The 12,800-nt window shown below is 42.8% G+C and overlaps 2 protein-coding genes across 3 annotated transcripts in view; both read right to left on the minus strand.

The window, feature by feature from the left end:
• Positions 1–607: 607 nt before the first annotated feature.
• Positions 608–3,467, minus strand: grinab (glutamate receptor, ionotropic, N-methyl D-aspartate-associated protein 1b (glutamate binding)). Its single transcript, XM_080005901.1, has 7 exons — positions 3,384–3,467; positions 2,303–2,602; positions 2,091–2,203; positions 1,773–1,973; positions 1,503–1,631; positions 1,236–1,379; positions 608–1,028 (listed from the first exon to the last, which is right to left on the minus strand). The coding sequence occupies exons 2-7, from the start codon at positions 2,598–2,600 to the stop codon at positions 876–878; spliced, it is 1,038 nt and encodes a 345-aa protein (XP_079862027.1). The 5' UTR covers positions 2,601–2,602; positions 3,384–3,467; the 3' UTR covers positions 608–875.
• Positions 3,468–8,020: 4,553 nt separating this feature from the next.
• The window catches only part of rbm24b (RNA binding motif protein 24b), a 5,800-nt gene continuing 1,020 nt past the window's right edge, over positions 8,021–12,800 (minus strand). For both annotated transcript variants that reach the window (XM_080005311.1, XM_080005310.1), the window contains exons 3-4: positions 12,469–12,523; positions 8,021–9,709 (exon numbers count right to left, since the gene is read on the minus strand). In XM_080005311.1, coding sequence (XP_079861437.1) covers positions 9,346–9,709; positions 12,469–12,523 — 419 coding nt within the window. In that variant the 3' untranslated portion in view covers positions 8,021–9,345. The remainder of the gene's footprint in view (positions 9,710–12,468; positions 12,524–12,800) is intronic.

Here is a 12,800-nt window from a genome sequence, read left to right on the forward strand (position 1 = left end):
TACTATGACAGAATCAACTTATTGTAAGTCACTTAGGACAAAAGGGTCTGCAAAATGACAGAACGTGATGTAAATGTCAGTATATTCATAGCTTTGTTTGTGATAGAACAAGGGTCTGGTTGGCAAACACTGAGATTTGCCACAAGGTGCTCATTGAAACAGGCTGAGGAGGAATCCGTCTTTACTGATGCGTGTGTGTGCCTGTTTCCTTGTCTTTGCCATAACCTGGAGGGGGGACGCTCACCTTTCTAGGGGTGGAGTTGCGATGTCACAAAGACATCACATGACGATGCCACCCGGTTGCCACAGGTACCGAATATTAATAACTACCTAAAATTCTAACTAAGCACACCTATGTGACTGGCCGGTACCACAGATGCGCAATCAATCTATATGTAGGCTCTCTGGGGTCCTCGAAAGAATGACATGATTGTACATGCATTTTTTATTTTACATGTTTTAATATTTTAATAATATTTTTCAGGTTCACAGTATAAGTTTATATAGTAAGTATAGTCTAGTATATATATATATATATATATATATATATATATATATATATATATATATATATATATATATATATATATATATATATATATATATATATATATATATATATGTGTGTGTGTGTGTGTGTGTGTGTGTGTGTGCGTGTGCGTATGTATATGTACACACACACACACACCACATACATACACTAGAAAATGTATTCTGCAGAACAAGATTAAAATTAAAAAAAATAAAATTGCTGTAATCACACACTACAATCTAATCAATATCATCAGTCAATATAAACGACAAGCTAAGCAGTGGTCAATACATTTCTTTACATAAATACAATCATTCCGACCAATTAGTTCTACGAAATGTCTTCAGTTGCCCCTTGCTCTTCCAAAAATTGCCAGGATGTACAAGAACAGTTGGATGATGTCTGTGTACAGTTTGAGGGCGGCGAAGACATAGTCCTCGGGACTCAGAGACAGTTCCTTGTTGCCCAGCAGGAGTTGTGTGTCCACAGCCAAGAACTGGAAATACATTCAAAAATGTGTCAAAATGATATAGATGAATATCATTCTATATCTACTCGATCTGATTATTTATGAGGGTCCTGAAGACAGTGCAGAACAGTCATTCAATTGTTTGTGGAGTATTTGGTATGTCAAGTTTTCACCCCACTTGTATTTGTTCTATTCTGCTGTTCTTCCATATGAGTCGAGGGAGGTTTGACTTACACAGGTGAAGAGCAGGGCACCCAGTGAGGCATAGACGATTTGCAGGATCTTGTTTTGGATGAATATGCAGAGAATAGCGAAGACGAGCAGGACGAAGAAACAGACAAACAGCACGCTGTAGCAGGAGGTGAAGTCATACTTGGTCTGTGGGAAGAGGTGTGGGGGGGGGTGTCAAATGAAAAACATTGTCCTGGAAAAGCAACACAATTTTAATAGATAAAAGATGCAGAGAGACCAGAAGTCGACGGAAGACGTTAAATCACAGACCTGCAGAGAGAAAATGACGACGGCAAAGCAGACGACAGCCGTGATGCCAACGGCCATGATCACCGCATCTGTGTCGTAGTAACTGGCGATCATTCCCACCATGTAGGACAAGGACAGGGTGAGGATGGACTGGAAACGCACAAGATAGAAAGCAAATCAACACCACCTGCATCAAATAACAATCTGATACGAAAAATCCAGAAATGAGCCAGAATTTGCATTTGCATAATATTGCCGTGTTCCTGTATTTAGATAGACGGGGGGTCTTACTAATGCGATGAGGTTCCATGGGTGTTTGCGGTGAAGGTCTCCACAGCAGCTGAGTGCCATCAGAGACACCAAGTACACAGCGTAGGACAAAAAATAGGTCCACGAGTGACGCTTCACATACATCTTGATTTCGTCCACAAAGGTGACGATGGCCACGAAGGAGAGCGTGACGGTGAGCTGGACGGTCAACACCAAGAACACCTGGGGGCCACAGTGGATTGGTACGATGGAAATTACCCAGTTACATAAATTGTGTGTATAATTTTTTTTTTCCCTGAAATTATTTGGATGGCATACTCAACCTAATGGTCCTCTTACCTTTCGAATAAACGCACGTCTTATACTTTTATCACTGAATCCAGAGCTAAAGTCATGGTTCTCATAAAACCCTGGAGGGTCCTCGCTGGGGTACCTGGCGTCGTCTCCGGGGCCTACAGCGAAAACAAACAATCAATTGATACACAGATTCACAAGTGTCACACACATTACTTTTACATGTAGATCTCCCGAAAGTGATAAGAAAGACTCACTGTTGAGGTGTTCATTGAAGCCTTGGCCCTGGGGAGCTGATGGATAGGGTGGAGGATAGGGGCTGGCGCCAAATCCCGAGCCGTCTTGGGAATACATGGGTGGCCCCATACCACCGGGTGGTGGGAAAGGGAGACCCCCTGGAGCAGCGGCCCCATACTGGTCGGGTACGTTTGGGCCTTGCGTGGGCATCTCCAAAGGCATGGGTATCCCCAATCCAAGAGGAGCCTGCGGTCCAAAATACGTGTCCGGCGGATAATCCTCTTGGAGAGGGGTGTAGGCATTCTTGCTCTGCGCCATTTCTGGGTTGAGGAAAAATAAATCTCTTAATTCGCTGCGTAAAACATAAACAACACCGGAGGGCTAAGACAACACAAGCACACCTTAGCTGCAGAGCTTACAGTCGAAATAATGGGAGTGGAACAGATTGTTATCGTTTGCCGTTGTTCCGCTTCTATTGTTCCGGGGTATTTTGGCCCTTGGGGCTGGCGGTAGCGGGGGGGCGAGGGAGTAGTACTTCCGGCTTCAACGCCGCGTCGCAGAGAAACCATCTGTGGTTTCCGTTTGCGTTCACTTTGCTTTCTCGCCTGAAGAACGAACCCGATCCTGCCATCACACGAGTAACGTGATCAAACATAGAACAAGTGAGAAATATTATATGTAAATTAATTAAACAGAGGAAAGCAAGACATTAAACGTCCCCGCCCCCCCCCAAATGTATCTGTTTTTGGTTGTGATCGTTTTTAATCAGCATTTTAAACTCGTAAACCTGCTGTTTTCCCCCTGTGTCAGCTTATTCCTAAAACTCATATTCAATAGCGATGCAAATATTGAGACGCGTATGAACAAGAGCGAAAGAATAATAAGATGGAGGCAAACAGTGAAACGCGGAAGACGGGGCGGGGGGGGGAGCGAGGGAGAGCAGCCCCGTCAACGACAACACGACGCGGTTGAGATGATCAATCATGAACCCGCGGAGCGCGTCCGCCAGCGCCCTGGTCAACTTGACACGACCGAGGCAGAACCAACAACACACAAAAAAAAAAACGAGCTGAAACGTGGCGCGTCCGTAGTTTGTACAACCTTTAGCTTCTACGGGCGGTCCCGGATAAATGCGTCCGAAAGCGTCGCGCTCCGGAGACGGATCCGACTCACCCTGCTCGAGAACTCTGCGGAGGACCCGTCCGAAATGGGGGGCGGGGGGCGGAGCTGCGGCTGTGTTTTCGTTTCCCAGAAACGGTCGAGGAGACCGGCCCCGCGACGGAGAACAGCCAACCCGGCCCGCAGCGCCTCCGCATGGGTGGACCTCACCCCCAAGGAGGCAGGCTCCATCGCACCACGTCTAATGGGGGACGTTACGCAGCGCAGCAGGGTTGCCAGGTCCGCGGTGAACTTGTGATAGCAATGCTGTTTGAGTTTAAAAGCTGTGTGTGTGTGTGTGTGTGCGCGCGTGTGTGTGCGTGTGGGGTCTGGCAGGGGCATATTTTGAGTTCTGGTTTGGGGCTGCTTTTGTCATAGACCTGGCAACCCTTGTGTACGGACCCATGCTATAATACATGTGACGGCATGGCTCTTCAATGACAATAGTTCAATTGATTATATTTGTCAACCATGGAAGATTCAAGATTCAAGAGGTTTATTCGTCACATACATATACATACTGTCATACATATATGCAGTGAAATGTAATGCAACGCACCCGCTGATAACACACAATGTGTCCTAGGAAAAAATTCTTTCTAATAGACCAACTACTGACTCTTAAAACGTAATACAGTAAGTCGAATAATTAGAATAAAATAAAAATATATAGAATAAAATGAGATACAATAAAATAAAATGGAATAGATAGAGGGAGTATGCTTATGTATATGGAATAACGTGCTATGAATGAATGGAATGTGCTAGAAACAATGAAAATGAAAAATAAAGCTGAGATTTAAAAAAAAAAGCCTATTACAATAACCTACTGATAGACAATAAGTGATAACCTAGAATTAACAAACACAATAAAATAAACTTAGAAATCAACAAAAAGCAAGGATAAATTGCAATATGTGCTAACCTAGAAATAACTAGAAGATAGGGACATTTTTTCAATATACAATAACCTAAACATAAACAATAAAAAAAATCAACAATAATCCGGAAAAATAAACCTAAGCATGAACAATGAATAATGGAAAATCCAGCAAATATGCAAAGACTAATGATCAGAATTGAATATAATCTAGAAACCTAAAAAAATTAACCAACACAATAAAATAAATCTAACATTAACCGAAAACAAAATTTGGCAATATATAAGATGGCCTAACGTAATCCAACCCAAAATTAAGAATAAAATACGTCTACTAATAAGCAACCACCAATGAAATCTGACAATAAACAATATAAATATACATAACCTAAAAAATACAATAAACAATAGTAATAAAGATTTAAAAAAGTAAGCAATAAACATTAAAAAATTAACAATGAACCCATTGTACCAACACACATTCGCACAGTTCTGCAATTTGTGCAGATTGTCTGCTTCGATTTGAGAGCATTTACATGAATGTTTGTTTCATAACTTTGAAATAACAAATCTTATCATTATTTGGACAGATTACCATTGTGTTCAAATGAGGCACTATTCTGATTATTTGGTTGGACATTTACTACTATACTTTCGTATGAAGCGAGTTTGACTTCGACCCATCAACATGAGCAGACTTTCAATATCTGACCCCGCATTCTATCTAATAATATCTATTCATATCTGACCCCATTTTCAAAACCATGAAATAACCTCTTTCAATGGGAATGCATCTGCACACCAGATTCATCTTGTAAAACACCCAAATACACTTTGGATACATGGTGTGTACGTGAAATACAGGTGAAGGCGTAAAAGGAATTGTTTGAACATAATAGTAAGCTGTCCAAACACTTTTGCTCATCTGAAAAAAAGAGAGAGAGAGTTTTGTTTCAGTTTTGGAGCATTTGGAGCCTACCTGGAGTAAGGTCCGCCTACTTGTAGAAAGGACCGCCCACTTGGAGTAAGGCACGCCTACTTCAGTAAGGTCCGCCCACTTGTAGTTGTTGCGGGCTGGTTATTCCAGACTCTCCAGGGCGCCCCCACGTGGAGAAAAAGTGTTTTGCGCTCCCCGTTGAACAACGTAATGTAATCTTATCTAATCTATATCTATTTGATATAATATGTTAATTTATTTCATATTTTTGTACACTTTGCCACAAAAAAAACTTTTGTGAATTTTGTTTTTTTTTATTCATTTATTATGGGTCTTCCGAAAATGTGACCAAATCTTCTGGGTCAAAAATATACAATACATACATACATACATACATTCATCAATGCTAATATTTGGTTACATGTCCTCCATGAAGCGCTTTATGGAGCCAACCACAAGCTTCTGGCTGAATCTCTGACCACGCCTCGTGACAGAGTCGGTGCAGTTCACCGTTGGCTTTCTGACACGGACTTGTTTCTCCAGCACAGTCCACTTGTTCTCCAGGGTTCTAGGTCAGGACTTTGGGAAGGCCGTTCTAAACCCTTGATTTTAGCCATTCTTTTACCACTTTTGATGCGTGTTTGGGGTCATTGTCCTGTTGGAACAGCCAACTGCATCCAAACCCAACCTTCTGGCTGATGATGATTTTAGGTTTTCCTGAAGAATTTGGAGGTAATGCTCCTTTTTCCATTTGCTTTCTGTAAAGCACCAGTTCCCACTGGCAGCAAAACAGGCCCAGAGCACAATACTAGTATGGTGTTCTTGGGGTTAAAGGCCTCACCTTGTCTAACCCAAACATGTTTTGGTCATTGTGGTGAAATAGTAAGCCTTAAGTTCCCTTTTCTGGAGCAGGGCTTCCTTCTTGCACGGCGGCCTCTCAGCTCATGGTGATGTAGAACACGCGTGACTGTAGATACTGACACGTGTGTCCCATCAGATTCTATTTCGTGGCAGACCTGCTTTTTGGTGGTTCTTGGTCGACTCTGACCATCCTCTCAGAATTTCCCTCAGCAGCAGGTGATAGCGTGCCTTTTCCTCCTGATGGTGGCAGTGTTACAACTATGCCATGCACTTTAAACTTACAAACAATAGTTTGCACAGTTGATCTTGAGACCTGAAGCTGCTTTGAAACGGCGCCAAGTGACTTTCCTGACTTGTTCAAGTCAACGATCCGCTTTTCCACATCCGTGCTGAGATACCTTAGACTTTCCCACTGTAGTGTTTGTGACTGAGTCTAACGTGTGCATCAAAGAGCCCCATTTAAATGGGCTCAGAAGTCAGCGGCTGTTGTCATAATCACTCACAAGAAGTTAAAAGTCCGTGACACAAAGCTATTTTGATTGACACAGCTTTCTACATCTCCAAAATTGATCATTCAAGTTGCTGTATGCATATTTTTGACCCGGCAGATTCGGTCACATTTTCAGAAGACCCTAATAAATTCATAAAAGAACCAAAATTCATGAATGTTTTTTTGTGTGACGAAGAAGTATGTGCTCCAATCATTCCACCACAGAAAAATAAGAGTTATTAAATTAATGGAAACTCAAGACTGCCAATGACATACATGTACATACAAGTGTATGTAAACTTTTGAACACAACTGTATATGTGTGTGTATGTACACACACAAATTATATATGTACTGTACATATACCATATACTGTATATCCCTATCCCTGTATACCGTATCGTTTTTTTTCCACAAAATATATTTATATTCAGATTGTGAACCTGAAAATGTTACCTTAAAACATATATAATAAAATGAAAATAAAATAAATGTATGCAATTATTTCAAGGACACACAATCAATAAAGAGTATAAAATTCACGGCCCAATAGTCACAAATGCACTGTGAGAGTGTGACCGCAGTTGTGCGTCCTCTCCATGAGCAGATTAAAAAGAAATCTCCAGCTGCTGGAAGCTGTGGAGGATCCCCGACAGGTGGACACGTACAGTGGAACAGAGGAGAGCCAGTGACCAGACAACACCACAGCTGCCGTGCAGAACCAAGAGACGGGCAGCGTGGAAGTTGTTCAACTGCTGAGAGATCATTACAGAGAGGGCACAACCCTGGCGTCCCATTAGTACCAGCGCTGTGGAGAGATTCCACTCAGGGCTTTTGTCCTTTTTTTGTCTTTCACACATTCACATAATTATTTAGACTGACTGTCGATCCTCTCTGCTTCCGGGATACAAGAGAGGGATCATCCATGTACTATTTTGGAGTCCCAGCAGCAGACCAGATTCAAGTTACACATGACTCATGAGCATCTTGTAAAAATAAACAAGACACAGCAATATCCCTGATTACTTCACGGCTCCAGGGAAACATGAACGGTCTCTGTGGCGTCTCTCCGTTCTGAGTTTCAAAAAGTTGCGTAGCCCATCTGGCCTTGTTGGTGTCTCTGGGTTTAAGCAACATGTTTTTCTTATGTGCTCTACTGTGAAATGAAGGACTGAAAAATAAAAATAATAATAATAATAAAATTCCTCCCCACCTGCTCAAGTCAGCTGTGTCAAACCTCTCTCCCAAAACCCCCAAAACAAAGCCCTTCCTGTGTCACCCATTGTGCCGCGCATCCTCAAAAGTTGCCAATGTGTTCTGCAGCTCCTCTTAAACCCAAAACTCGAAAAGCTAGGACTAGGGCCGATGAAAAACCGGTGAAACCTAAAATAAACACAAGAAAAACAGATAAATCAAATGACTTCATATTTTTTTATTTAACATTAGACAATTAAAAGTAGTGTGAAACATGCATTTTGAAATGCGAGGCAAGGTAAGTAAGACTCTTGCACTGAGACAATATTTATTATATAATGTACTCAAAAAAAGTTTTTTTTAAAAAGACCCCCCTCCCTCCCGGAAAAAAAAAAACAAAAAAAAAAAAAAAAAACCCCACAGATAGAGAAGTATAAAAAGTCAACATCAAAGAGTTAAAGAATCTATTATAGATAACAAAAGAACTGGTGGAAAAAGAAAGTTTAAACATATAGATACTTTTTTAACCTCCCATCTTGTTTATTATTTTTTTGAATTACATAAACCTTAGAAGAGGTTCAGTCCATTGTCGAACCTCATTTCATTTTCCATTCTGTGTTAAAGTCACAAGAACCGGAGAAGTCACATATGTACATGCTACAGTTATGATACGCGACTAACAAACGTAAGGCTTCATAATAAATAGATAAATATCGACATTTAAAGGCGCTTAGGACAACGTTTGCTGGGGTCGGAGAATCCCCGTTTTAACACGATTCTCCCAAAAGTCTGGCGGCAGTTTGGGGGCGTCTGTACGAAAGGGGAGGAGTGCATCCAGCCACCACCTCAGCCCTTTACTCCTTGAAAAAATATTTCACGTGAGACCACAAGATTAGAATATCAATATACATTATTATATATATTATATTGTCTCTCTTGCTACAAATGCTTGTAAAAAAAATTAATAATAATAAAAAAAAAAGTAATACGTACCACGTGAACACTGGCCATAGGGTGTTTATAATTGCATAGCTTTCATAGATAACTCAATTCTCCAGAAGGACTGACTACTGAGAACTGTGATATGTTCTTTGAGAGGCTTTTCTTTCAGGTGATGATCAACACGATTGGGGGAGGAAAACCTGACATAAGACTTAAATGCACGTGTGAATGCCAGACAGAACGTTGACGAATTTCTATGCTTTATTCATACAACAACAAACTTTTTTTTGTTTGTTTGTTTTTGTAAAGCCTAGTGACTTAAATACGTTTTCTGTTTTTTTTTAAATACTTTCCAGATTAAAGAAATAATAAATATTCATACAAACATTAACAACATACTGATTTAAATGATAACAACTCGTTTACTCATCATGTCTCTTCAGGCTCTTTGGTAGAATCAATGTTTGCAGATGGCATCCCACTACCGCCGCCCCCTTCCTCCTCCCATTGCACCATCCTTGGGGTAAGTGCGACCTCCTCTTTCTCCTCTACATCCTCCACCTCTACCTTGCTACTGCTACGCCAGCTCCATCCAGATCCTTCACTGCATACGGTCTGTCTGGAGCTGCTGGGGCTGGTACTGGCTGAAGGCTGCGGCGGCAGCAGCTGCTCCCGGGGTGGCGGCCGCTGCCAGCGGCTGCTGGACGGCGTAGCCGTACCCCGCCGTGGTCATGTAGCCGGTCGGGGCAGGCGAGGCGGCGTAGGGGTACTGCTCGTAGGCCGCAGCCGCAGCTGCGGCTGCGGCGGCAGAGTACTGGGCGTAGGCCGCTCCAGTGTAGTCAAGGTACGGAGAGGTGGCAGCAGCTGCGGCGGCAGCTGTTGCCGTGGCAGCAGACTGTTGCACGTGAGGGATTACCATGCTGGGTTGTACGAAGGCCTGCGGGTAGACATAGTGCGCAGGAATCCTGTTGGATATAAACACAAAGTAGTGTCAAAGACCAGACGCACGGCCGCTCGTCTGCCCAAAGCTGAAGCTACACTGAGGAACGGGTGATGCAGGCGCCACAAATACTACAACCCAGTCCGTAAAAAAAATCCAATGGCACAGCAAATCCATTCATTAACACTGGAAAAACCCTACCTTAGCATGATATATATACACACACATCTATTATTTTTTTATTTTTATTTTTTTTAAAGCAGTTCATCTACAAGGCTTCATGTTTTGGGTCAAAAAAGCATTTGAGTGTGAACTATGCCATTAAGAAAAGACAGGCCAGAGCTGCACCCAATAACACCCAACAGGGGATTTCTCACAAAATGCGAGCTTATCGCACCACAACACATCAAGGAAGGATGTAAACTGAGCTTATTCCAGTCCACATATGATCACACCACACATACAGGCATGCCAATGTGTGTTAATAGGTCCTTAAAACACAAAATATTTGGGGGGAAAAAAAAGAGGCTCTGCAAATAATGCCAAGTGTCAATGAAATGGAGCAGACTGATCAGTGCAGTCACCGTACTTGTTTTTGGTTTATCCATCTGTTTGAATGAGTGAAAACAGGTCAGAAATACATCGTACTATTGTGCAAAACACGTGGCACAAGGATAGAAGTCGATGCATCAGGGGAGCACGTGGACAGGGTTATGACTGGCTAAGCGACGAGCAATGAGCCCGAGTATCCGGGTAGATTTGGCTCCCGCTTGCACCAATACACCAGAGTCACCTCCAGCAAATATGTGGAGCAACAGGTGCTAGAGTGTTAAATCTGTCCGTAGATGTCGGCCTGTCCCTACCCCCACCCCACCGCGTTCAGACATCCACCGCCACACAAACACACACGCGCCAACTTGACTGACAAGGAAGGCTGGGGGGCAGGCTATTTTTGCTCCCCCTTGTCATCTCAAAGGGACAAGCCGGCCTTCTCTCCTTCAGCAACACATGCTTGTCAACTCAAATGGCAGCCCCATTAAGCCGCCGGGTTCGCAAATTCCCCGTCACTCCTTTCATTTTTCGACCGGCCGATGGGGTCGGTTTCAGCTCAATCAAATGGAGTGTGCGCTACTGTAACCGATGCCCGGCCCACGGGTTGTTAGGGCTCCTAACGATGTTCGATAACAAGATGTGTTTCCAATGCGAGGACGGCCACGTGCACCATCCGTCTCGGGCAAGGGATAATGTGAGCCTGAGCAGTCACAGTTGTAAAATGGCCCGGGCGACCGAAACCACCTCCGACGGGATGACATCGAGTGGACATTTTACCGCCCGGCGAGTCCAGAGCTAAATAAAGGTGCTTTGTAAATAATTGGGAGGGCGCATAGTGGATTATTCCCCCATTGCATAACTAGAGACGCTCATGGGCACATTGCTCTGCACACCTGTTGTCCACAGACGGGTGGCTGCGTCTGTGCCATACATTATTAACGCCACTGCTAGGTGACTCCCATTTTCCGTCCGAATTTGAGAGGCCGTGGAGATCAGTCTAACCAACAGCTGCCGCCCGGACGAGCAGCACACTGAGCTAACCCGAATGACCTCAAACCACTTTGCACAGAATGTTTAAGAACGCTCTCAATGACATTTTGCCGTTTGTTCGGCCTCCTTTGCGCTCTTTCAGAGTCGATACCCGTGTTATTTTTAATTTTCTCTTTTTGAAAGATCTGAGTTTTTTTTCCATTGCCGTAGCAATTGATTGCAGAAGTGATGGAAAAGCGATGCGGGACAGAAAATGTCCTCGTCTAATTGTATATATATATTTTTTAATGTCTGCGCGGGACTTTGCGTCGCTATGAGGTACGAGTGAAAGCGAAGGTTAATGAAAGGACAAACTAAAAGAACAAAGCGTCATGGGTAAATAGAAGAAGACTGAGAAAAAGAACTCCAGCATGCAAGCCAATGGTTGTTTTGTTGCAGGGGATGGATTTTCAAGTCAAAAACCTTTTAACCCCCCTTTTGACAACAAAACATAATCAACTTCATGTTAACTCAAATAAAAACAAACAACAACAACAACAACAACAAAAACATAAAACCGCAAGCTAAAGCAAAAATCAGTAATAAAAAAAGGAAAAGACTCAACACCCCATGGCAGAATTACAACTCCCTAACAAAACTCCAAACAAAAAAAAATAAAATAAAAAATCTGCACAAAAATAAATTTAAAAAATTAAATAAACTCTGCATCCCCCACCTCAAGTCGAAATAAGCACACAGTTAAGCTGGAAAACCACATCAGACTGGAAACAAGGCACACACCAATCTATGTGCTATTGAAAAACTGGCGAAAAAACAACAACAACAACAACAACAACAACTTCCATGCATCTAGTCACCATTTCAGTTCGTTTGTGCATGTCAGAGTTTACAGGTAAGACTTTAGTGCTCTGCCCAATGCAGACTCAGCTATTCCCCAAATCATCATGTCCCTTGATCAGCTATTTTAACCGTTATCGACCCTGTCGGATCAAGAAAGAGACAAGACAACATAGAGTCAATCCTGTAGGAGCGGGGACGCGTTTGCGTCCTTCACTGCCATCACACATGACCTCATTCAGGATTAAAATGGTGGAGAGGAAAACAAAATGACATTGTATACTGCAAATACAAACTGCACAGCTTAGCTCTTACTTTACAATACGCTAAGAATATAGAAGGGTAAGGCACAATGCTGACACCAAATACTAAATGTATGGCGATATCCTCCCCATGTCCACATACCCATAAGGCCTTTGGATGAAAGCTGGATGGATCTGGGGCACGCCAAACGAAAAGCCTAGAATGAGAGAAACAACAGGATTCAGTCGTGCATAACTCATGGGGTCAATTTCTTTTTTTTTTTTTTTTTAATGGACGTGTGCATGTCCTGTTAAGAAAAAGGCCACAGAAGCAATCGCGGGCATGGCGGATGTTCAGCGGTCAATACAGCGCTCAATTTGAACATCATCTTAACATAGCATCCACCCCCGTCCCAGCATGTGTGTGTGTGTGTGTGTGTGTGTGTGCGTGTGTGTGTGTGCGGGTAATGTGGGCTTCTGTTTTTTTGTACGCCA

The sequence above is a fragment of the Zeus faber genome (assembly GCF_960531495.2).
Source record: "Zeus faber genome assembly, chromosome: 8".
Classification (NCBI taxonomy): Eukaryota; Metazoa; Chordata; class Actinopteri; order Zeiformes; family Zeidae; genus Zeus; species Zeus faber.

Bases quoted from the DNA above. Each gene is read 5' to 3' on its own strand.
- grinab (XM_080005901.1), bottom strand. From the start codon at position 2,600: ATGGCGCAGAGCAAGAATGCCTACACCCCTCTCCAAGAGGATTATCCG. The intron at 2,204-2,302 runs GTGAGTCTTTCT...TTTTCGCTGTAG, and splicing joins CTTCAATGAACACCTCAACA to GCCCCGGAGACGACGCCAGG. The intron at 1,029-1,235 runs GTAAGTCAAACC...ATGTATTTCCAG, and splicing joins GTGCCCTGCTCTTCACCTGT to TTCTTGGCTGTGGACACACA.